The following is a 26,559-nucleotide window of genomic DNA, read 5'->3' on the forward strand; positions in this document are numbered from 1 at the left end:
TTACCCTCACTTTTCTTCTATGCATACTCGAAGTCGTTCTTATTCTCTAATTATTATTATTTCTGAAGTTCAACGATACAAATGATGTTGTTACAAACTGTACTATCTAGATTTTCGTGACCTCATTGTCATTGACAATAATGATGTTTACGATTACCAAATCGTCATTGGTAGGGGGCCAATACAATAACACCAATTAGCGTCAAAAATATAATCTATATCCATATGAAATTAACGGACCGTAATAAGAAGATAACTTATCGGAAATAAATATAAATGAATCTTTATATTTTCCTTGTTTACATTCTTGATTCTTGTAACGTCGTGACAACTCCATTACGGGTTTTTCACGCTCAGCAAAATATGACGGCGGAGTAGTCGTCACGTCGACGTAATATTTTTATTAAGAGCTCTTTGTGTTTTCTTTTATTACTGAAGCTCTTTCCACTGGTTTCACAAGTATTTTTAGAAAGAAGATTTCAAGCCTTTTTTTCGTAGATGGACAAAAATGCGTTATTTAAAAGTTTTAAATCTATTATGATCTGCTAAAAGGGATTAGGTATAAAGTTTGTTTATTCATTCATCAGCAAGGGAAGGTTAAGCTTTTTAACAGTGAGATCCTAAATCAGAATTTAAATATCGGCAAAAACTAGACATAGCCTAGACGTGGTACAAAAATGAAAATAATCACTCAGAAATAGCCAATTTGGGGATTTTAGTTTTTCTCGAAAAGTGTCATTGACATCTCGTGTAATAATAAACAACATAACTTTATAGTAACTAATCTCAGGTCTACGGCCTATACATTTACTGATGATGACGTAATTTCAAACGTGCGATAATTTTATCTCCTCAAGTTCCTACTGTAGGGGCGATAGAGTTGCGGATGTTTTTTATAGCAAAGTCCCGTGACCCGTATCTAATCTCATTTTTTTTTAACGTTTAGGTACCTAACCTTGCAACTGTTCAATGATATTATCTTTGTATTGTCAGTCCAAGTGAAAATAATAGGTATCGGACATTTCAACAGCTGTAAAATATTATCATTGTGTGGATTGATGATTGGGCGGTGTAAAACTGGCAAGTAATTATTAATAATTAATAAGTAAATATCCCAAGTACCAATTTACATAAAAAAATATATAGACAAACATTTTTCCTTTCTTCTCTATCAGGGAATTAACCAATATTCTATACCTACCTTAAAAAGTATACTTTTGAAGAAAATCAGCCTTAAACGATCAGAATCATAATCATCACAAACCTTGAGGAAACTCAGTTGTTATCAATCGCCAAGATTATAATTCATGTAAGCACTGACATAGACACGTAAAAATAGCCCCAACATGAACCAGTGCCATTAATAGCCAACAGTTTATTAATGAGCCATACTGACGAATGTTTTACAGCAAACGTGCGAGGGATCTTCAAACGAATAAATCACGGCTAAGTGAGTGATCCGCAATACATTTAATAGTTTGTTTCGAGTCTTCGAATCTTGTTTGGTAATTTCGATCTATTCGTAAAATTGTTAGTCGTTGATATTCTAGACTGATAGGTACACAAATATGAGTTATTGCTATACTGTAATCTTGCGACAATTTCAGCAGTATTTGTTCGCTTTGGCTACTATTTAGTAGTCTCTGGCAATGGCTTCAAAACCCTTTAAACAAAGCTAAACCACATTCAGTATAAGCAGACAAATATGACATCTCCAGTTAGTTCCCAAAGGCACCGTACCATACCCCTCACATCTGTTCACAGGATATTTACACGTCCCCGCTCTAACTACGAATACCGATCACAAATAACGTAAATAACATTAATGACGACATCTTGGAATCTCGCCCATTCACACTTGGAAATAACATCATCCATTTTTATGCATAAAACATAAAAACTAATCCTCATGAAAAGTAGAACCATGAAGTACATAAATTCTAAAATCGTTCAATGTCCGTGACGTTTAGTGGCTTTAAAAATATCACGGCTTACCGATTTACTGCTTGCGTTTCGTACTGTACGCTCTCATCAAACAATTTGTTCGTTTATTGATAGATTCTCGCATATCACATCTATTAAAAGAAACTACAGAAGAAATAATTACATTTTCGTAGTATTCCCATGATAAAGGACACTTGAAAAAACCCATATGCTTGTCGATCATTCAGTAACTATGAGTCAGTTGTTCGATACAACTGAACTTTTCATAGAAATAATTGAGTAATCAGCATATTCGATCTATGTGTAACACATATTGTTACAATACCTATAATATAAGCATAGAGACCGAACCGCCCATAAAGAGGTCTGGCTAAGCTTTTATTATGAGCAGTTTCCACGATTTCCATAGTTCGTAATCATGCCATTTTAGTGTTCATTTCTTAGTACACTAAACCGCAAAAGCTGAAGTTTAGGACAGTGTTATGGCTGTAGTCTGGCGACAAACTTACTGTAGACAAAACGTAAAACAACAGAATGAGGTTAAACTTTGAATAGCAGTAAAAAGTAATATGGATGTGTATGGGTGTAAGTACGAATTTTATTGATCGTAAAGAGAGCTCTTTAATATCTCTTATCGAATTTTGCATCGTTGCTATTACATCGAACTTGGTACATAGCGACTTTACAGTAATTGATGTAGGACGTGAACTTTTCATGCGAAATGTCGATGTAGTTCAGGGAAAAGAGCAAGATTTTTCTATTACGGTGACTTATCTGTACTCAAGACAGTTTAAATATTTTCAAACACACATCATTTGCGGAAAAGCTTTCATGAGTCACATGCATGACTCAGTTCTGCATTAATCACGAACTTTTAACGTACTTTGAAATTTTTGGCGTTTACTCTGAAATCGAAGTCTGGAGTGACGAGTAGATGTATCGTCGCGCGTAATTTGGGCTCCGTAAACAGTGACGTCACAGTATTACGATATGCCACAGATAACTAAGAACTATTTTCTGTTATGATCGTTTATATTGCTGTGTTGCTCACTGTTTACTTTATCGAACTGAAATTCAGACTGCGTGTGATTTGGTGTTGAGTAAGAAGCACGTATGTCTATGTGTAGCGTAATAAATACAGATGTATATGATGGTAGCTAAAATAAATCTTTGCTGTACAAATGAACAATCAGTTTTCAGTAAAAGTAAAATATTTGTTGCATAACTGAAAGTGACACAAATAATAAAATTATAGCCTAATCCAACAGAATACTTCACTATCTAGACTCTGAAATCAATTTATTTTATTACTTTGAATAGCTATAAAACTAGTCAAACAATCGTCGTCATATGCCTAGACTCAAATGACAAGTTTCTTCAAGGTTTTTCTATTTCAGCGATTTTTGTCTACATGCTAACCTACCTAATTCTAAAATAATCTGTAACGTATGTTATTTTCCCTCTCCTATGAATTAGGTTATAACAGGAGTCAATAGAATATTCGTCATATTTACTATTTCCTCTCGATTTTTGGATAGATAATTAGGTTTTTCCTCGTATAATCAACATCTCAAGGAAAGTGTTGTTGATACTTGTAGGATTCACGATAAATAAAATAGTGTAAACATTGAAAGCCTGATAAAAAAATGAAAGCATTTTTAAGACATCAGCTGGATTGCGTAGCAGCTTCAACTTCAAATATTTATTGCAATCATGAGTGTTACAAGGTGTTATAAAATGTAGAGGTACATACATGAGCAACCAATAAATAATAACACACATGAACTAATTACCGCGTTACACCCCAAACGGAGTTCTTTACGATAAATTTCAGTACCAATGACTATTTTTAGTAAATAAATCAAAGTTCAATAACACAGCGACACAGTGACACTGTTTTATAATAAAAATATAAGTTTAGTAGGCAATATTGTCGTGAAGTCTTGTTGCTATTGACTTACTGAACCCAGACGTTTCGTTTCGATACCGATATGAATTCAAATGAGCCCTGTAAGCCATAGATTGTAAGATATACCTAGGAAAATTACTTATGGGTAAGCTTTGCGTATTTCAAAGAAGAACAATGTACTGTAGTAGTATCTAAGTTGTAGTAGTAATAAGTATACATACACGTGTAATCCTATCAATATAACCCAAATTATTATTATAATAAAGTCAGTCTTAAAGCATCATTTGGTCGTTTAACTCATCTCCTGGCATGCGCCTTACATGGCGACCCTGCCCGAGAGATCCACGTGTCGAATATGACACTCTCCGTATATGGAGTGGAATATTTCTTCTAAGTACAATTAATGAACTGAATTAAGCTATGGCGTTCTATCTTGTGCTGCGCTACTGTGCATTCGTGTTCGTAATTTCCGAAAAGTTGATTAAAAGTAAAATCTGTGAAGATGGGTGGTTCTCAAACTAAAGAGGAGACCATGATCGTGCAGACAGCACTGGGAAGTAACAAGGCAGCAGCTGAACAAGTGCATTATCAGCTCAGCACCAGTAACATTTTGCTGTGCATCATCGTGCTAGTACTCCTGCTGGGTTCCCTGTACTGCGTGTACCGGACGTACAGGCGCTGTCATATAAGGTGGATTACCACGGAGATAAATAGAAATACCTTGCGAAGGTCATTCTTTCGGCAATCACAACTTCCGGCAGCTGGTAATGAGGAAGAGGCGACTCAACCCAGGGCGATTTATAAAGTGTAACCGGTTAATCAGTGCCTAAAAGTGGTGTTTACGTGCGTATATTACCTATGTCCAAAAGTGCGGTGTTAAAAGTGCGTTAAAAGTGTCTATTAATCGGATGGTTATGACTTTCGTCTACGTCTTTATATTTTAAGTCATGTATTCAGTTTAGTATGCTTAATCGTCATTTAATCTAGTAATAATTATTAAGATAATACATGTCAGTTAAAATGTATCTTGTGCTATGTAAGTGATTATAATCGTTATGTACTACGTTTGGTGGTAAGTTATGAATATTTCTTTAGAACAGTTATATGAGAAATTGAAACAAGTTCGAGCATATTTAATTAAAATCGGACCAAGTAGACGTGAAGGTAGAATTTTAGAAACTAAGCTGAAAGAGGCAAATAATATATTACGTGAATATTCTAAATGGTTATTAGACTTTGAAAATAAAGTTACGGAAGGTACGATTAAATCTGATGATTTTCCATTGTATGAAAACTATCGTAAGAATTTTGATTTGTTATATCAGGAAATTAAAATATTGTGTCAACCTGTGGTAAAACCTCAAACGTCGAGCAATATGGATAGTTTCAATTTAAAAACCGCTCTGAGTTTACTACCAGTTATCTCAGATGATGAGACAAGCGTAAAACAATTGATAGACAATATCCGGTATTATGATTCTTTGTTAACCAAACCGGACTGCAAAAAGAATTTAATTAAATTCATATTAAAGAGTAGATTGTCTCAATCTGCTAAATTACGTCTTAAAGATGATTATTCGAGTGTTGAGGCATTGATTAAAGACATGCAAACAGAGTTATTGCCAAAAAAGGCCGCTAATGCAATTCAAAATAAATTGCAAAAAACACGTCAAAATGATATGCCCATTTCTGACTATGGGAAGTTAATAACAGAGTTGTTTGTTGATCTCACGATATCGCAAGCCGACGGAAACACTGAATGCTATAACATCTTAAAACCTATAAATGAAAAACAAGCGATTAAACAGTTTTCCGACGGGTTACGAAATCGCCGAATCAGTACGATAATTTCCGCTCGAAATTACAGTTCCCTGAAAGATGCCATACAAGCTGCTCAAGATGAGGAGACTTCATCTTCAGCCGCAGGAGAGGTGATGGGTATGTCCAATAATTACTCTAGGCATTATCATAATAACTTTAGGTATCCACGAGGCAATGGACGTAATCGGCGAGCGTTTGCTCAACGAGGGCACTACTATGGAAACTCACAGCGATCGAGTTCATGGAGGCAGTCAAACTCGCGTGGCCAAGGATACCGAGGACGTTATAATCGAGGTACGTTTCGTAATAATTATTATCGTGGAAATCGAGGGATAAACAGAAACACGGTTAATGTAGTTAATGAAGATTCGAAACCAATTTCAGATGAACCCCGACTTGACAAGTTTTTTCGAGAATAACCAAAGTCATTCAATTTTAGCCAATAGTAGTAGTAATTGTTTTATTCATTTATTGATTGCGTCATGCAATAAAACTTATTCATTCTTAGTTGATTCGGGCGCTTCATTATCAGCCGTAACTTATAAACATGCGATCGAATTCAGCATTCCAATACATAACGAGAATGTAATTATAAACGGTTTAGGTGGCGAGGTGCAAACCATTGGATATGTTTATGTTCCATTAACCATTAATGGACATGTTTTTGACCACAAGTTTTTTGTTTTCAATTCGTTACCAGTTTCGTCGAATGGAATTCTAGGTAGAGACTTCTTGAACAGATTTGGAGCGTGTTTAGATTTCAAGCATAATGTTTTATCTTTAAACTTAGGGTTGAACGAAACAATTTATTTGCCTTTGACTCAACGGCGGATCCAGGGGGTAGGTCACAAGGTCATGACCCCCCCCTGGGCCAGGTTCAGGACCTAAGAGGACCAATAATTGAAATGGTTAAACACGATGTTTTATGTTTTTGTTATAAGTATAAGATAATTTTTATTCTGAGTGAATAGGTAGATACCTACATAGTTACAGGTAGAGTAGTTTTGCTGAAGAATTCGTGCTCGCAACGCTCACTCTCTATTCTTTATTTACTCTTTATCCGTACCTACCCAAAAGGAGGAAACAGGACCGTGTTACTAAGAATCTGCTGTCCGGGTTGTCTACATTACATGCTGTATCTCATGCAGGGCCGTCTTAACCTATGATGCAGGGTGTGCGAATAACCCGGGCGCCTCGATCTCAGGGGCGCCGCGGGACGCCCCACCACCAGGAAATTTCGAAGAAATTACACCCGTTCGATAAAGAAGTTCCACATTGTATCACGATACTGACAAAAAAGTCGCTTTCGCTTTCGAAAAAATTCTAGCTCGCTACGCTCGCGAGTAAATGACTATGTCTGTACTGTATTTCTGATTGTTTATTATTTTTATTGACGCACCGAATCAACGAACACAAATGGCACTCGCTCTAATCACGGTTCCTTTTTATTTGTACGTAATTCCCAGTCTGATTTGTGAGTCTTCAAACAAATAATTTAAAAAAGTCGCGCTCGCTGCGCTCGCGACTATTGTTGCTTTACAGTGTGCTTAATCAGGTACTTTTGTGTCGTAGGCTCAAAAAATTTCGCGCTCGCTTCGCTCGCGCAATATTATATATGCTTCGCCTCGATAACTTCATAAGTCAAATATAGCAAAAAAAAAAATATTAATGGAGTCCTCAAAAACAAAACAGTTTGCGCTTCCGACTGCTTGTTACTTTAACTTTTTGTGTCCCAAAATTAAAAAATTTGCGCGCTCGCTTCGCTGGCGCTCATTTTTACAATTACGTTGTCCAGTCTCGACTTTCATAACTTAAATCTGGCCAACAGTTTGAGCCTACAATGATTTGGAAACATTTTTTTAAGTCCTTTATCTACCAAAAAAGTGACTTTCGTTCGAACGTACTTATTTATATTCCTTGTAAAGTACTTCGATCAGTATGTACTACTCAAAATCTTTCAATAGATACATAGGTGGCGCTTGGGTGATGATTGCACCCAGGCGCTACATGAGCTAGAGACAGCCCTGATCTCATGAACCCTTACCAATAGTAAGACAATTGAAGTTTTCACAGAAAATGTTTTACTGTTGCAGCAATAAAAAACGTACGCGGCCTTTTCTGCGTACACAATACTTTTCAAACGTTTAGTCCTGAAAAAATTCTCGCGCTTTCTTGTATTTGTGCTGTATATTTGTTATACAGCAAGAAAGCGTTTTCATCTACTTTTAGTTCTCGAACTGAAAAAAAATTTTCGCGGTCGCTTCGCTCGCGCTTTTTTCAATTTCGCGTCTCTGATTATGTCCAAGAAATCGCGTTCGCTCAGCTCGGACCATTTTCTACATAAAAACACTTTTTTAACCTTAGTCCTCGACCTGAACAAAAATTTTCGCGCTCGCTTCGCTCGCGCTTTTTTGTTTGGCACATGTGTTTAGTATATATACGAGAAATTGCGCTCACTGTGCTCGGGCCATTTTCTACATGAAAACACTTTTCTCAACATTCGAAAAATTTCGAGCTCGCTACGATCGCGCTTATTGTATTTACACTACTACTTTTAATATTAAAAGAAGTATACGCTACAATATAATATTTTTTGTGACTTGACCACGACTGTGTGACCCCCCCCTGGCGCCGAAGCTGGATCCGCCCTTGCTTTGACTAACAACAATAACATTAATGTTTTAGAAATTCCGCCGCGTTGCGAATCCATACATTACATTCAAACTGAATTTCAATCCGATTGCATAATCTGCTCACAAGAATTACAAGATGGTGTTTATTTAGCCAGCTCGGTAGCGACTCCTAAAAATGGAAAGATACCTATAAAGATTTTGAATGTGACTGAACAATCTGTAACATTGTCAGGAGTGCAACCTACTATTTACGATCTTAACGATTATAATATTTGCAGTTTTGAGAAAAATGCTGACCGAGTAAAAAGATTATTTTCCTTATTGAAATTAAATGATCTAAATGACTTAGAATTTCAGAGTATTCAGAACATTTGTGCAAAATATTCAGATATTTTTTATTTAGAAGGCGATAGATTGACAGCCACTGATATTTACACCCACAATATTTTTTTGAAACCAAATGTTAGCCCAGTATTTTCTAAACCTTATAGGTTACCAGTTAGTCAGAAAGAAGAGATAAATCGGCAAATTAGTAAATTATTGAAGGATGGTATTATAGAACCTAGTAAAAGTGACTGGTCTAGCCCAATACTATTGGTGCCTAAAAACTCTGATGGATCGGGAAATAAAAAATGGCGACTTGTTGTCGATTATCGGAAACTGAACAACTGTATTGAGGATGACAAGTATCCTCTACCCGATATAACCGAAATTTTAGAATCATTGTCTGGAAGTGTATATTTCACGCATTTAGATTTATATCAAGGATATTATAACGTTAATTTGGATAAAAATTGTCGAAAATTCACTGCTTTCAATTCTGGTCAGTATCAGATGACGAGAATGCCCATGGGATTGAAAACCAGTCCCAGTTCATTCTCGCGAATGATGAATTTGGCGATGTCAGGAGTTAATAATGAAAAGTGTCTAATTTATCTTGATGATTTAATTATTTTTGGGAGGACATTAGAACATCATAATAAAAACTTACAGGATGTTTTTGAAAGACTCAGATCCGTTAATTTAAAATTAAATCCTTCAAAATGTACTTTTCTTAAAAAACAGATATTATATTTGGGACATTACATATCTAACGAAGGGATATTACCAGATCCCGATAAAGTAAATGCAGTAAAAAATTATCCTTGTCCGAAAAATGCCGATGAAGTTAAAAGGTTCGTGGCATTCTTAAATTACTACAGAAAATTTATACCTAAGTTTGCTGAAATTGCACAACCATTGAATCAACTTTGTAGAAAAAACACTGATTTTGTTTGGGATGAAACATGCCAAAAATCTTTTGAAACACTAAAAACCTGTATCATGTCACCTCCAGTTTTAGATTATCCAGATTTTTCAAAAGAAAATTATTTTATTTTGCAAACCGATGCGTCTAACAAAGCTATTGGAGCAGTTTTATCCAATAAAAATGGCAGACCTGTAGCTTTTACTAGCAGAACCCTGAATAAGGCCGAATCAAACTATCCGGTTATAGAAAAAGAGTTGTTAGCGATAGTTTGGGCTGTCAAACATTTTAGAGCTTACTTATACGGTCAATACTTTAAGATCAGAACTGATCATAAGCCGCTAGTCTACTTATTTGGCATGAAAGATCCATCGAGCAGGCTTATGAAGTTTCGTTTGCTATTAGAGGAATACAATTTTGACGTAGAATATGTAAAAGGTTCAGATAACGCAGCTGCAGATGCATTGTCTAGAATCTGTTTGAGTTCGAAAGAATTAAAAGAATTGAATGAGAACATTGTAAATGTCATGACACGGGCTCAATCGCGAAAATTAAATAAACCTGATTCTTCCTCGTTGGACATGGTACATACTGATTTAAGGTCTGATCAGCCTAAGGTCATAAGTAATCATGTAAAACCGGCAGAATCAGTAGAATTACGTATGATTAATAAAGAAGAATTAAATAATTTGAGGAAATTAAAAGTCATTAGTAAAGAAAATAAAACTTTCTGTTATGTCGACAAGAAAAAGATTATTTATATTAAATACCTAACCTCTGACTCACGAATGACGCGACGCGAGTTTGTGAGAGAGTTAGATAATTTTTGTAAAATAATAAATGTCAATGAAATAAGTATAATTAAAAAGGAAGATAATAAGCAATTTATTAAAAAACTAGTCGAAGAAATAAAATCTATGAAAGATAGGACCGGTCCACCTATACATATAATAAATAACGTAAAGACAATTTATAATGAAGATGACAGAAAGGTTATATTAAACGACTTCCATCTCCTACCTAGCAGTGGCCATGCAGGTATGAGAAGGATGGTCAATAACATTAAAAGGTACTATTATTGGCCAGGGTTAGATAACGATGTTAAGAACTTTGTTAGGCGTTGTGACAAATGCCAGCGTCAAAAATATTCGTTACCCGTAAAAGAGCCATTAACAATAACAACGACAGCTAACACATCTTTTGAAAAGATATATTTAGATCTAGTGGGTCCATTTGAAGTTGATAACGATAATTATTCTTATGCTTTAACTGTACAATGCGAACTAACTAAATATATAGAAGCGTATCCCTTAATTTCTAAAAAAGCTAATGAGGTAGCTAAAAGTTTTGTGACTAACTTTATTCTTAGGTATGGAGTACCGAAAGTAATAACTACAGACAGAGGGAAAGAGTTCATCGCATCTACATTCCAAGAGGTATGTAAATTACTAAAAATCAATCAGTTAAACTCGACTGCGTACCACCACCAGTCATTAGGAGCGTTAGAAGTGTCACATAAAAATTTAAATGCTTTTCTTCGCATTCAAATTGATAGTCACCCTGAGACTTGGAGCAGTTGGTTACCTTTTTGGTCGTTTGCATATAACACGACAGTGCATACAGAGACAAAATTTACTCCGTATGAACTTGTTTTTGGTAAAAAATGCTCACTACCAAGTAATTTGACTCTTGATTTAGAACCACTGTACAACTACGATCACTATCCATGTGAGCTCAAATACAGGTTGCAACTATCACATAAAGAGGCGAGGAATAATTTAATAAAGTCTAAAGAAAAGAGAAAAATTGCATGTGATAAATATACTAAGCCAATAAACTATAATAAAGATGATTTAGTACTCTTGAAAAATGAGACAGGAAATAAGTTAAGTGATTTGTACTCTGGTCCATATAAAGTAGTCAAAGATATGCCACCAAATGTAGAAATAATCAAAAATGGTAATAATGAATTAGTGCATAAAAATCGCACAAAATTATATGTCCAATAACATATAATTCAAATGTAATACCTACTTACTGTTTTGTCTAAGTACAGTTTACTGTTAATGTTTTATTTTATGTTCTATCTTATTCATGTTAATCAATCTTTATAAGAAATGTAATCGTAAACATAACATTTTGTATTTTATATTAAAAAAAAAAAAAAAAAAAAAAAAATTATTATAATTATATTGTACTGTTTAAATGTCTAAAAAAAAAAAAAAAAAATATTCCTATATTGTCATATTTTTTTTTTCTTTCGGATGGAAGGTGTAGTAGTATCTAAGTTGTAGTAGTAATAAGTATACATACACGTGTAATCCTATCAATATAACCCAAATTATTATTATAATAAAGTCAGTCTTAAATCATCATTTGGTCGTTTAACTCATCTCCTGGCATGCGCCTTACAGTACCTACTAGTTGGAAGTTTGGTTTTTAGGTATTACAACTTTTAGTTTTGCTGAAAGCTGGACCATGTTAAGATGTGGTTCTCATATGGTCAACGAGAAGACAATTAGCATCGGGTTGTAAAATAACATTTAACAAAATACACAACTCATAATTTTAATTTGTTTTTTCTTAAGTATTTTATTATACAACGCTCATATAGATTACATGGCTCCGTGCCTACGTGTCACCATCCACGCAGTTCGTCGGGAACTCTCGGAAACGGGGTGGACTGTCACCTAGCAACTGATGCCTTTACCATAGAATATAAAAACTCATAGACGATCCTTTGCAGCGTATGTGTGTTAAAGAAATGAAATTTAAAAAGAGTTCAGTAAAAATAAGTAATAGTAAATTGTTAAGACTGAGAACCGTTAAGCTCTACAAAAATAAAATAATTTAAGAAATAGGTAAACTTAGAAATAATATAGTTTTAAGCTATTGCATAGCTTCTATCGCAGGCCTTGAGCGCGGGGACTAAATCCAGAAATTCCGTAACGAAAAAACCTCACGCTCCCCACTCCGACGGGCACGGAGGTGTGGCTTGAAGGCCGTGCATCGTCTCACGTCGTGTCAGTTCGGCAGTCTTCGACACGGCGCTGTGTGTCGTGCGATTAGACGTATTGTACGACTTTACGGAACTCGCCCGAATCGAGACGAGCTGCTCCGAAATCGGACGAATACATAATCAGCTGTTTGTGAGAAAGTATATAGGTGTATAAGTATTTTTTGATTTTGATTTTGATCAATGATATTATGATTCATAATTAATAATTATAATTGCATAAATTGATACAGAATGCTATGCAATAGCTTTACCGCGGCAGTCCCCGAGTGCCACACGTATTTTTACATAACAAAACTGTAAATCCAAAATCAATTTTACAGGGTCATACAAGTTCACGGTACACGGGTACCTGTTTTTGTAACAGTCAATAAATAAAAACTTTGTTCAATGATGACCCCCAAGTATAATATCAGAAACTTGAAAAAATAACCTCTTTTAAAAAAAACCAGTATAGATTATTTCTTTTAAACGATATGAACTTTAACTTCGCTATCAGGGTACTTCGTGTCATGTGAGAACTTTAGCTAATAATAGTTATAATCCGGGTTGTTTGCCCATACTAGTGCGGCGATAACGTATTTTCCTGGTAAGCTGTATTTTGAAGTAATTATAAAGTGTTCAACAAAAATAAATTGTTTTTAGTAGTAGTGATAGTAGATAAGAAGGAAGCATGACGCTTTTAAAATAGAAAAACGATATTACAGGTCCAAAAAACTAAACTCTTCTGACTAATGGGCTTATCTATGTATATTTTTCAAGTCTACAAGCAATTATTAGCTTTACATAATGGCCCTTTTATGTGTTTCGCTTCACGCCCCAGCAGTGTAGGGTTGCAAAATAAAGTGATTTATTTCACGAAGGATTTAGCCTACGGATATCCTCCAAAAAATGTGCGAAGGCCATAAATCCTTATGGTTATTCCTATTGAGGGCAAAACTGACGTAAATATATGCAACTTTATGCATTCGGTATACAGTAACTTACAATAAGACATGCCGGTGCCATGTATGGTGCTGAGTCAACTATCAACAGTCACGTGAATTAAAGAACCTTTTAGAACGAACCTTTTTGTAGAACGGGATTATAAAAAAAAAAGTAAGTATGTTTATCTATGACGATTTAATTGTCTACTTATCGGTAACCTTACATCGTTGAACTTTGTCTTATAGTGACCGCAAATTGGAGGGATTCAATGCCAAAAAATAAGTAATCCCTGACCCTACTGATATTTGAACTGGAATAAACATAAGTAAATAACACTAATCACAATCTTTAAATGAACAGCACTACAACACTAACAATGTGTTTATCCGCATGAAAATCGAAGCTCTTTTCAGCCCAAACAAATTAAAACTACGCATACCAAGTTCGTAACCAGTTATACGGTGCCTAGGTAACAATTCCAAAAAACCTATGAAAATGTAAATCAATACAAGTCACTTGCTGTTTCATGAATGAACCACCCAACGTCGTTTTACCATTGTCATTAGTATTTTATCGATAACAAGTACTAACGTGCATACCTACCAAAAAGAAGTGAGAAAACCTCTTTACACAAAATTTGTACCAACATGTGGTGTCGACGGGGGCCGTGCCATACCGTGCCAGGCCCATCGTACCCCGCGATAAAGGTCTCAACTATGACACTGAGCATATAGTCAGCAGCGTCAAAACTACTAAAAGTTTACGGCGACGTCGAGACGTCTGGCCGGCTCCCGTGCTCCCGACATTGCTGTCAGATTTGCCGCCAAAACGACTGCAGAAAGAGGTTCTGGTGAATCTTCGCGGGTCTGGTAGGTTATGCTTCGTTTTTTTTTTGTGTAGGTATTTCTTCAAATGTAAACAATAAACAATCCTGGCGCGTTTATTTGTTTGTGGAAGTGTTTGAATATAGAACAGCTTTTCTAAGCTTGAGTTTCTTTTTTATTGCGTTTTTGAATAAGTTTTGTTTTAATTTATTAAAAGATGTTGTGTTAATCGTTTAAAAGTTGTTATTCACGATTATTGAAGTAAAATACATTATCGTGTGTTTTGTATATATCACGATTCACGTGTATCTTTTTTTATAATTCATTATGATAAGGGTGGCATTGGTGTTTTATTGCTGTAATTTGTCTTTGTTTTTCGGCGTCCTTTGCTGAAATGGCGCCAAAATTGTGTTTTCATGTTGTTTGATTTATGAAAACATTAATTTTGGTTTTGTTGTCATACACATACCTACCCAACACTGGCTCTGAAATTAACTGTTCCTTGTTTTTTTCAAGAGTAAAAGGATTGTTAGATTAACTGTATTTCAAATAAATTACTCAGATTTGTGTGTTTTAAATCCATGTTCTACCTAAAAAGAATTAGAGGGTGAATTTCAACAGGTCCAATAAAATCCTCATTTCCGTGGATTTTTTATTCTTCAACTCTAGAACAAGAAAAAATAGTGTTTACTCAAGTTTTTCATAAGATATGTATTCTTACTTAATATCTAGTAGATAGCTTTAAAAACTAACGAGATATACAAAATTAAAATTTTCATGCCACGGCGATGAAACATGCATGCACGGCAATGAAATATGCGTCCATGGCAATGAAAGAACTTTTCACGTCATTTTTTTCAGACAATCTTTTTCTTTCCTTTCTCTCCTCTTCCGATAGTTTCGGTTTAGGCATCTTGGCTTTCTAGAAAGAATCAATCCATTATTATTTTTATAATTAGACTGTAGTACCTATATGTGAATGAGTGAGTAAGTGAGTGTGTGTGCGTGTTTGAATGTCTATCGTGTAATGGAGTGTCAAATGACAGAGATAGTGGAGTGGTGTGTGTGTAAGTTTATCATTTTGTGGGGTGAACGTGGAATTATCTTTTTGTAGTTGACTGTATAGAACAAATTGTTTTTTTTCTTAATCATGACGTGGCGATGAAAATATAAGTCACGGTAATGAAACATGTGGCCACGGCAATGAAACGAAATTGTTTTACAAGGTATGGCAATGAATTTTTTTTCATTCCCATGTATTTTTTTTCATTGCCATAGCAAATTTTGACCACGGAAACCACGGCAATGAGAGCGATGAATATCAAGGTAAAAACATCAAAAAACCAAAAATCTGCTAATAATTCACAGTAATAAACACGTCACAAATAAACATAAGATAAATGGCATTGTACCGAATGATCAATTAAGAGGACAAACTTATTCAAACAGAAGTTAGACCTATCCATGGCGATGAAAGAAAAAATGTCCAGTAATAAAAAAATTGAATACTTACATTTATGGCGCGAAAACGCAGGCACGCGCACTCGTCGTTCCGTGTCGAACACTTGTGGCCTTACTACAAAAACTTTAAACACTGTTTTACACTTGTCTAAAAAAAATGTGGCTCCAAAATGAACCATATGTCAACGTCATAATTTGACATTTTTTTAGACAAGTCTTAAACTGACGTTAAAAAGTTTTTGTGGTAAGACGGCTTACGTCTACTAATATGCAAGCGGGAGGGACGCAACCCGTTAGAAAAAGCAATATTCTCAAATATGTTTAGGACATGGCGATGAATGGTAGTTCTGGGACAAACTATTTTCAACCGACTTCAAAAAAAAGGAGGAGGTTCTCAATTGGGCTGTATTTTTTTTTTTTATGTTTGTTACTCGATTTCTCAATGACGGCTGGACCGCTTTCAAAAATTATTTTTTTATTTGAAAGGGTATGCTTGTCATTTGGTCCCATTGTCATCAGATCAGGATCTGATGGTGGAAACCCTGAGAAATCGAGGGCATCTCTTGAAAATTGTAGGCAAGCATGGGGTAAAAACTTTATATTTATGTGTATATCTGATGAGACTACAATACTATGGAGGTTTAGGGAAGATCTGATGATGGAGACGACAGAGGATCGAGGGAACTCCTAAACGGCACATCTTAACTTTCTCGTGTTTGGGCTTACATATATTATTCATATTGACGAGACCTTTGCAACAGTGAAGGTTTGGAGTTGACCTGATGATGGAGACCAGAGAAGGTCGAGGGAACTCGACAACCGAATATATAAACTACCTCGTGTTTGGGCTTGTATTATTCGTATTGATGAGAACTTTCCAGTTATGCGGATAGTGACAACTATTCTTATCACTAAAAAGCTAAAATTAAAAAACTTTTTATTTTTTTGGCTTTTTAGTGTTTTTGGAAGTCGGTTTTATTTTTTTGTAAAAAGTTTTTTTTATTTACCATTTCTTGTATTGTTTAAATATTTGAACAAATATAGTCCGTAACAATACTTTAACTATTCAGGAATCAAATAAAAGTAGGTTTTAATATAAATAACTATCTAATACATTTTTATCAACAAGGTCTAGTACACATCAAGGTGACGTGTGGACAAACACGGCAATGAAAGATTTTGAGGTTTAATTTTTTTTTTTTGGAGAACCAATTAATCCTATTAACAAAATATTTAGTGCTACACATAGATTACTATTTCACCTACTTAGAAAAAAATATTAGAATATTATAACAATGATTTTTAGTACCGATTTCATCGATGCCACGCAATTTTTGGTTCCGGGAAATTCGCCTAGACCTTATTTTATCAGGAATTATTTTTCAAGACCTACATCATCCGTCATATACATATATTATGTTCAGATTCACCAACTAGTCCTTGCTGTACTTGGTGGTATACCAAGTTTTGTGTAACCTCTTTGACAGAATCCAAGTCTTCAGAATATCCCTTAATTCTAATTTTTTCTTACCTTCCACCAGCTTCTCGCACCCGCATGTCCGCGCCCGGCTGGAGAAGCACATGGGCTCCAACCTGGTGCGGCTCACGGACAAGGCCTTCATGACGGAGCTGGAGGAGAGGATCCGCGCCGTCAATGAGGAGAACCTCAACAAGAGGATCACTACGCGCGTGGTATGTATGGACTGACCGTTTTTTTAACGAACGGTTTTTGCTAAGAACGGTCTTTTCCCTTGAAAACTGACAGGTGTCAACAGCACTAAACAATCGGTGTCCCTTCTCAAGAAAAGAACTATTAAAGCTTCACAGCCATTCACAGTAAGCAGAAACCTTCCAGAATTACCAATATTCAATTGAAAAATTCATGTCTTGCAAATAGTATAATAAGGGGAACTTTTAATAGACTGACTGATTCTATATTCATACAACCAACATCAAGATCAGACATTCTTCAGTATTTTACTGAAAAATGTCTGTTGTGTGAAAAACTCTTATGTATTACCTCACTATAAATTTTACAGCATAATAGCTGAAAATATCAATATACACCCCATAACTAACTATAAATACTGAAAAATACTGAAAAATATCTGATCTTATGTATTACCTCACAATAAATTCTACAGCATAATAGCTGAAAATATCAATATACACCCCATAACTAACTATAATTACTGTCAATCAATCAACTATCACTAGCCTGACAGTTCGCAAGGCTTTCGTGTTCCACAAATTAAACGCCAGTCATCATGAAACTAATTACCCACCATCAGTAGGCAGATTGCTTTATGAACTTTACGATATCATTTAGTACCTGCGACGAGCAACTAAACTCCTCTAAAGTACTTCCCTAATCAATATAGCTTTTATTGCCGAACAGACCTACTTACGCAACTTATTGAGACGTGTACATTTTATGGATTCATAAACACTGCTGTCATGATGTAAAAGACGTAACTTTTCTTGACACTGACACAGTACCCAGTCGGTAGTACATAGACATCATCATCTGCCTAGCCTTTTCCCTTTTATTTGCCTCTTCACAACCCAATAGGTAGCCCAAAGACCGAGCTTCTGACTACCCGTAACGGCTGCCAAAGATGTTCAAATGACAGCCGGGACGTACGTTTTATGATGCACTCCGAAACACAGTCATTGGTGTCCAAAAGTTGCCGAACGTACTTGCCCAACCTGGATTCGAACCTTTATTCTTTTTACGTCGATCAGCACCTAATAATTGATTTTTACCAATAGATGGACGAGATGGAAAGGCTCAAACGACTAATCCTAGTCGGGAAGACGCCACTCAAAGAATGTCCACCAGAATTGTTCCATCATCCAGTGTTCGTTTTTTGGCGAATGGTCAACCGGGAAGTTAATCGCGCTTCCAAGAAACGGGCTGACATTTACTATAGGAAATTGAAGGCTGCTCAGAAGTTGGACCTGGTAAGAAATCTGCTTCTTATCTATACTTCTACGCTAATATAATAAAGAGGAAACATTTGTTTGTTTGTTTGCAAGTAGGTGACCTAAAGGCTCCAAAATTATTGAGTGATATGACAAGTTCTTTCACTGTTGGAAAATTACATTATCCCCCAGTAAAATACGCAACTTTTTTTCCGATCACGGATAATTCTCCCGGGACGCCGGTAAACAGCTAGCCCTCTATAAAATGTAGTAACATTTTTCCAAAATTCTGTTTTCCAGTCCATGGGTGAAGAGCAAATACACGAAGAAGAAGTGAAAGGCAAGGAGCTGACACCGGAGCAACTCCTCGCGAAATGCCGTGAGGAGATGGAACAGCAGACGCAATTGGACATTGAAAAAGGCGTACGCTTCACAGAAGAACAGTTTGCTCAACTGAAATACGAAACAAATGACATTAAAACGCTGAAGAATCTCTCGGTAGGAACCAATTTTTATGTCACTTGATAGTTTAGACTAGTAGTCAGAATGGGGGATCAAATGCAGTCTATGGACCTCTTTAAATTCAGACGCGTCATATCTATGACCCGATGAATATATCCAATGGTCCATAAAACAAATGACGGTTGAGTGTAAGTGGTAGATTGTTATCTAGTTGAGGGTTAGAATATAGAGATTTATTGAATCGAATTTCATATAGTTTTGGCTTCTTGAGCCTTAACACCGTTTAATAGAACACGGATTTCAGAATTATATCACGATGAGAATCTTCTAGATGGAAACACAGCATTGTATCATCATGATGTGTAATAATGATTTGTTTACATAGTCTAGTCTAGGCCATTGGTGATAGCTCGTGGTGAACCGGTTAGAAGCGGTCTGACCAGCTAGGCTTGACCCCTTGTCGACCTGTGGACTCATCTGGCGCTCGTGTAACAGTCATTAGCCAGTGCATCTACATACGTGTGCACTATGCACTTATACTCATAACTTATTCAGACATAGTGTTATCTGTGCAGATTAGACTTTCGTACCTACTTTCGTTATCATATACTTGAGAGCGGAGGTTAATCTCTGCACGCGGTTTTTCTTCTATTTCCAAAGTCCCTATGTCCTTTATACTTTTTAGTCCTCATATGTCCCTTTTAAGACAATGAAACATCTTGCACCTATAAAATCAATCAACACTTTTCAGTATGTCATCTGATATCATATAAAAATCTATATTTTTATATCAAGGAAAACTGTTTACTTCATAAACCAAAATACAAATTCAAAATTAACCTTTTATTTATACACAAACCCCTTTACTGCATGCGTGTCTAGCACACTTAATTGTATAAATTCGTGTTGTTTCTTATCAAAGTCATATTTAACTATTGCTAGACTTGCTGCCTGATACGTTGTCTATTCATAAACAAAACTTTAAAGTGGGGCAAAACACGATTCATTGAAAATAAACTCAACCGACTGTGTTTTGTCACCTCCAAGATTGTTTATAGAATAAAAGATTTTAATAAAGTATTTCCTCAAGATTTCCCCAATTATTCATAAACAACTTAAAATACTTTGCACAAAAAAATTTAATAAAAAATTCAAAGCACAAAAGGATGGTAAAAACTTTTTGAATTTCCCATTTTCCTTTTCTCTTTCGTGAATTTAAATGATTTCCTTATGTACCCAGAAAACTTTACAATACAAAGTTGCGTGTTCTGGTGCATTGAACTTCAAACTTTCGCCATTAACCTTACCGAAGTTAACATAAACACGCCTAAATGATTTATTACTAAAATCCTTTCGACGCTAATGCACACCACTGAATAAGGTCGATCAACAATTTATTCTGATTATGAAAATTTCTTGTCTCTGGTCTTTAAAAATGTTGCGCGGTTACGCCCATACACGTCTAAAGTAATAGACAATAAATAGTTTCGTTAAGTGAATCGTCTACAGGGGTCTTTAGTAAATTCGGCTCGAACTGGTTAGAAACTGGTAACGGAATCACGTTAGAACACACAGATAAGTAATGACCCGACCTCACGACTCGCTCGTGTTATACAAACGTTGTTACCAGATACTATCGAAGTTTAACTGGACTCGGACTTAGGTACAAGTCATCAAGTACCTATAGACTTATTTCTTTAGGGTTAAAATTGTACAAACTTAATTTCACATGAAATTTTATTTCAGTGCACAGATTGATTTAGGCGTTTTTCTTTTCTTGTTTCCGTTAGAGCGTTTTCATGAAATTCATGTCGACTAAACCATGGCTTCTGTAAAATTCAATACAATTACAATTAATCATGTTGATATCCAGCATAATTTGATAGAATTTTCTTAATGTTTCTAAAGAGTTTGATAAACTTCAGTGGATATGTATATTATAGGTACTCCCATTCTAGAAAAAGCCTACACGCTTATATAAGAATTTAAAACACTTTGTAAACAAAGTTGGTTTATTTTAAAACTTGAGTTATGATTAACTAATATAACCGTGTTACTAAATTATGTCCCATTTACGTAATTAAAATGCGTTGTTAATCCATTGCATTCTAGACTTGTTTATGTACTTACTTAGGAAGATACGACAATATTATCTAACTGACTGAATTTACGGCAGCTATGAGAGGGTTTTGTTTATTAGTTTAAAAGATAATAAATTATTCTTTGTATTGAACCATTTCAGAAGTGCTTGAAAGAAAGTCTGTCCCAAAAACCGTCCCCTTACTACATTATAATGAAAGTATCGTTGGTACAAACTCAAAATTAGGATATTTACTAGTCATAACTATGACTTACGTATTTTTTTTATCTTGAGTTAAAGTCAAGCAATATTTTGTTCGAAATCTTTCTACGTCAACCAATATTTTTTTCGAAATCCGTGAAGCTCTTGAAGTTCGAAGTATCGAATAAGAATGAACTGCTAATGATGCATTGTTTATATTATTGAACACTAAATTACGTACTCTGTGTCGGATAGGATATGACGTCATTACTACATGCCTTACTAGCGGCGTGTGCGCATTCTTTCATTCAAAAAAAGTTCATTCAGTTGAACTTGGATCGATTTGATTTAATCTGCAGAAAATTGTAGCATAAAATTTCAAATTGGAAAGACATAATCTTTTCCTGTTGTGGTGACCTACCTCTTTCGCCACTTATTGGTACTGGCCGGCTGGTTTGGCAGCTACGTTCGTAAAAATGAAGACTTGTCAAACCAGTCGGCAGTCGGTTTTTTCTCTTTGGTAGGAAGAAAATGTATATTTTTATTGTCTCAATTTATCTTGTAAATATTATGTAAATATATCGATGTAAATACCAAACCCATTTATATTTCTTCCTACATTTGGTGACCCCGACGTGATAATCGCCAACCCGCCCGCCAGCGATAAGTATGAAAAGCTCAAGGCCGAGCTCATCAAGAGGCAGTCAGCTTCACGCGAGGAGAAGGTGAAGCAGCTTCTCATGCACGAGGAGCTCGGCGACCGGAAGCCGTCGCAGTTTTACCGGCACCTCCTCAACCTCGCCGGTCCAGGTGTTCCCGAGGAGTTTCTGCGGACGATGTGGACGAGCCGTCTGCCAGCAGGTACGCAGACCATAGTGGCGTCGCAATCCAAGCTGGACTTGGCCGAGCTGGCCGAGTTAGCGGACCGTATCCACGTCATCACCGGTCCCGCGCAGGTGGCATCAACAGCTGCCGTCGCCACTGCACCGTCGTCGTCCACCAGCGGTCTGCACGCCGAGATCGCCGCGCTAAACCGGCAGATGCAGAAGATGGCGCTCAAGCTCGAGAGGTTATCCCGCAACAGAAGCCGTTCCCGTAGTCGCTCACGTCACCGGTCCAGCTCCAGAAGATCGCAGTGCTGGTACCACCAGCGGTTCGGTGATAACGCTAAGAAGTGTATTAAACCGTGCGACTACACAACGTCGGGAAATGCGCGGGGCAATCTGTGATGGCGGCCGATGATTGTCCGAGCGCTGGTCGCCTCTTCGTCACCGACCAAAGGTTGAAGATACAGTTTTTGGTTGACACCGGCAGCGACCTCTGTGTATACCCCCGGTCGGCGATTCCGCGACGATTAGGAAAAACAGAGTATGAACTGCGTGCAGCAAACGGCACTGTGATAAACACTTACGGTTTTGTGAGCTTAACATTAAACCTAGGGTTGCGCCGCGACTTCGCCTGGCGATTTATTGTTGCAGACGTTACAAGGGCGATAATAGGTGTGGATTTTTTGTCTTATTATAATTTGGTTGTCGATTGCAGGAACCAACGCCTCATCGACAACCATACTACGCTCTCCACCCCGGCGTCGCCTGTCCGCCGCTCTGATGATGTGTCTTCGGTGAGGGTGAGTCTCGGTGATTCCGCGTTTACACACATACTGCGGGAATATCCCGACATCACTCGACCTCGCGGCATACACGACACATCCAAACACAATACAGTACACCACATTCGTACTACGCCAGGGCCACCAGTATCTTCATCCCCACGCAGATTAGCACCGGACAAATTAAAAATTGCGAAGGCTGAGTTTGATGACATGTTGCGGTCCGGTATCTGCCGTTTATCCGAGTCACCGTGGTCGTCGCCTCTTCACCTCGTTCCTAAAAAGGGCAATAGATGGCGCCCTTGTGGCGACTACAGGATGCTGAACGCACGCACTGTCCCGGATCAATACCCTATCCGGCACATCCAGGACTTCGCGCACAGCTTGTCTGGCTGTACCATCTTCTCGCAGATTGACCTAGTTAAGGCTTATAACCAGATTCCAGTGCATCCGGATGACATCCCGAAGACTGCGATCACGACTCCGTTCGGGCTTTTCGAATTTCCGTTCATGACGTTCGGGCTTCGAAATGCCGCACAGACGTTTCAGCGCTTCGTGGATGAGATGCTCAGGGGTTTGGACTTTACATACGCATATCTTGACGATTTTTTGGTGTTCTCGAAAGACCAAAAGACGCACGAGCTGCACCTGCGTCAGCTGTTCACCAGACTGCGAGAGTATGGTATGGTCATCAACAGTGCTAAGTGCGTCTTTGGTGCGTCGGAGGTTAATTTTTTAGGGTATCACATCTCTTCCAAAGGGACGAGACCGTTGCCTGCCAAAGTTGAGGCTGTCCAGAATTTTCCTGAGCCAAAAACGGTCAGGGAGCTGCGCAGATTCCTCGGGATGCTAAATTTCTACCGCAGGTTCATCCCGAATGCCGCAGCCTGTCAAGCACCTCTCAACAGCCTGCTCTCCGACTCCGTGAAGGGTTCGCACCCTGTCAATTTCACAGCGGACCAACGTGAGGCGTTCCAGGGCTGCAAGGACAGTCTGTGTCGAGCAGCACTGTTGGCGCATCCTGACTGCACCGCCAAGATGGCGCTGGTCACGGATGCGTCTGACAAGGCTATAGGTGCAGTTCTACAGCAGCGTACCGGAGGAGCATGGGAGCCTCTGGCATTCTTTTCCAGGAAGCTGAGCGACGCGCAGGTTAAGTACTCTCCTTACGACCGTGAACTGCTCGCTATTTACGAGAGCGTGAAGTACTTCAGGCATATGCTGGAGGCTCGTGACTTCGTGATCTACACGGACCACAAACCTCTCACATTCGCCTTCACCTCTCGTAAAGAAAACTGTTCCCCACGACAGTTCCGTCACCTGGACCTGATTGCTCAGTTCACTACTGACATCAGGCACATCTCCGGGAAGGATAATGTCGTGGCGGATACCCTTTCGCGGGTTGAGGAGATTACTCAACCTGTGCCCGTCGAGAGGATCGCTGCAGCACAAGAAGATGACCAGGAGCTGCAGCAGCTGCTCGCCGGGGACAACTCACTGCGTCTGCAGTTGGTTAGCGTCCCAGGTTCACAACAGCAGCTGTACTGCGACCTCAGCAGCGGCACGCCTAGACCTTTTGTACCCAAGGAGCTGCGCAGGTCAATTTTTCTCAGCCTGCACTCCTTGAGTCACCCTGGTACTAAGGCGTCTGCCAGGCTGATTGCAGCCCGCTATGTGTGGCCTGGGGTTAGGAAGGACTGTCGTAACTGGGCTCAGAGTTGTCTGGCTTGCCAGCGCTCTAAAACCACACGGCACGTCTCTGCACCACTGCAGACCTTTAAGTTGCCCCAGGCGAGATTTGCCTTCATCCACATTGACCTCATAGGACCTTTGCCGCTGTGTCAAGGTTTCCGGTATTGTCTCACCGCCGTCGATCGCTTTACGCGATGGCCTGAGGCAATACCCCTGGCAGACATCACTGCAGAAACCGTGGCAAAGGCCTTACTGGGTGGATGGATTGCCCGATTCGGCTGCCCATCGGATATCGTTACCGATAGAGGTAGGCAGTTCGAATCGGCCCTCTTTAAGTGCCTATCCGGCATTGCTGGCTTTCAGCATCGTAGGACCACTGCCTACCATCCAGCCTGCAACGGACTGGTGGAGCGATTCCACCGTCAACTGAAGGCTGCAATCACCTGCCACGCAGGCAGCAGTTGGGTGGAATCTCTTCCACTTGTGCTGTTAGGAGTGCGCAGTGCCTTCAAGGAAGACGTACAGGCTTCCGCTGCCGAGTTAGTGTTCGGCCAGCCACTGCGCCTTCCAGGCGAGTTCTTCGACCCGCGGGTCGAGGAAACGGTCGACATGACCGATTACCTTTCTAGGCTTCGGAGTATTGTCCGGAGTTTGCAGCCAGCACCAGCAGTCAGACACAACAGCCGCTTCAAGACATTTGTCTTCAAGGAGCTGGCTACAGCCACGCACGTGTTCCTTAGGGACTGCACTGCTGGTGGTGGTCTGAAACCGGCATACTCTGGACCTCACAAGGTGCTCGAACGAGGTGACAAGGTGTTCAAACTACTGGTGAACGGTAAACAGGTCACAGTATCGATAGACCGCATCAAGCCGGCCTTCATACTGCGTGACCCTGACACCACAGCACACTCACCACACAACACTATCGCACATAACTCACCACAGTCACCACTCGACAATAACACTCATCACTACTCACCTGACGCGGATAACCGAGGCTTACCTTCGGCTGACGATGGCGTCATCAGAACGACGCGGTCAGGACGTCGCGTCCACTTCCCAGCTTATTATCGCCCTTGAAGGTCTCTGGGGGGGGGTGATGTGGTGACCTACCTCTTTCGCCACTTATTGGTACTGGCCGGCTGGTTTGGCAGCTACGTTCGTAAAAATGAAGACTTGTCAAACCAGTCGGCAGTCGGTTTTTTCTCTTTGGTAGGAAGAAAATGTATATTTTTATTGTCTCAATTTATCTTGTAAATATTATGTAAATATATCGATGTAAATACCAAACCCATTTATATTTCTTCCTACACTGTGAATGAATTAAAAATGAGTGGCTTTTCGATCTTGCAAGAATTGGACACCAACAAATTTTATTGTTTACAAATTCAACGATAATGCGCCAGTCAGTTTTTCTTCTTAACTGGACAATTAATTGTTATCTAATATTTACGTAAGAAAGCGTTCGTCATAATGTTTATCTGTTTTGTTGATAAGACTTTGTTATAAACTAATTCTTGTTATTTTTTGCAGACGGTGGAGGAGTTGTACGCTTTGGCAGATAAGATTATTGGAACCAAACGTCTGTAGGATTTTTTTTTAATTTTTAAGAATAATTTATTCATAGCGTGATGTACCTGAATCAATAATATATACGTAATATTTGGTCGTTGGCTGATCTACGTCGTAATATTATATCAACAATAATGTCTCTTTACGAGATTCAATAAACATTGTAAACTTCAACGCAACGTAGTGAAAGTAAGCAACATGTTTTGTATTTAATAAATATCCATGAAAAATTATATC

General features: G+C 38.0%; 1 protein-coding gene across 1 annotated transcript; it reads left to right on the top strand.

The window, feature by feature from the left end:
- Window positions 1-1,043: 1,043 nt before the first annotated feature.
- Window positions 1,044-26,555, top strand: LOC124646188. The gene is made up of 5 exons (XM_047186280.1): window positions 1,044-1,084; window positions 17,323-17,473; window positions 18,554-18,745; window positions 19,007-19,204; window positions 26,284-26,555. The coding sequence occupies exons 1-5, from the start codon at window positions 1,059-1,061 to the stop codon at window positions 26,338-26,340; spliced, it is 624 nt and encodes a 207-aa protein (XP_047042236.1). The 5' UTR covers window positions 1,044-1,058; the 3' UTR covers window positions 26,341-26,555.
- The last annotated feature ends 4 nt before the right edge of the window (window positions 26,556-26,559 follow it).

Source organism: Helicoverpa zea, chromosome 3, assembly GCF_022581195.2.
Source record: "Helicoverpa zea isolate HzStark_Cry1AcR chromosome 3, ilHelZeax1.1, whole genome shotgun sequence".
In the NCBI taxonomy this organism is placed as follows: domain Eukaryota; kingdom Metazoa; phylum Arthropoda; class Insecta; order Lepidoptera; family Noctuidae; genus Helicoverpa; species Helicoverpa zea.

Excerpts from the sequence above, each read along its gene's own strand:
- LOC124646188 (XM_047186280.1), top strand. The coding sequence starts at position 1,059 with ATGATTGGGCGGTGTAAAACTGGCAA. Across the intron at positions 18,746-19,006 it reads CTGCTCAGAAGTTGGACCTG|TCCATGGGTGAAGAGCAAAT; the intron begins GTAAGAAATCTG and ends TCTGTTTTCCAG. Across the intron at positions 19,205-26,283 it reads AAACGCTGAAGAATCTCTCG|ACGGTGGAGGAGTTGTACGC; the intron begins GTAGGAACCAAT and ends TATTTTTTGCAG.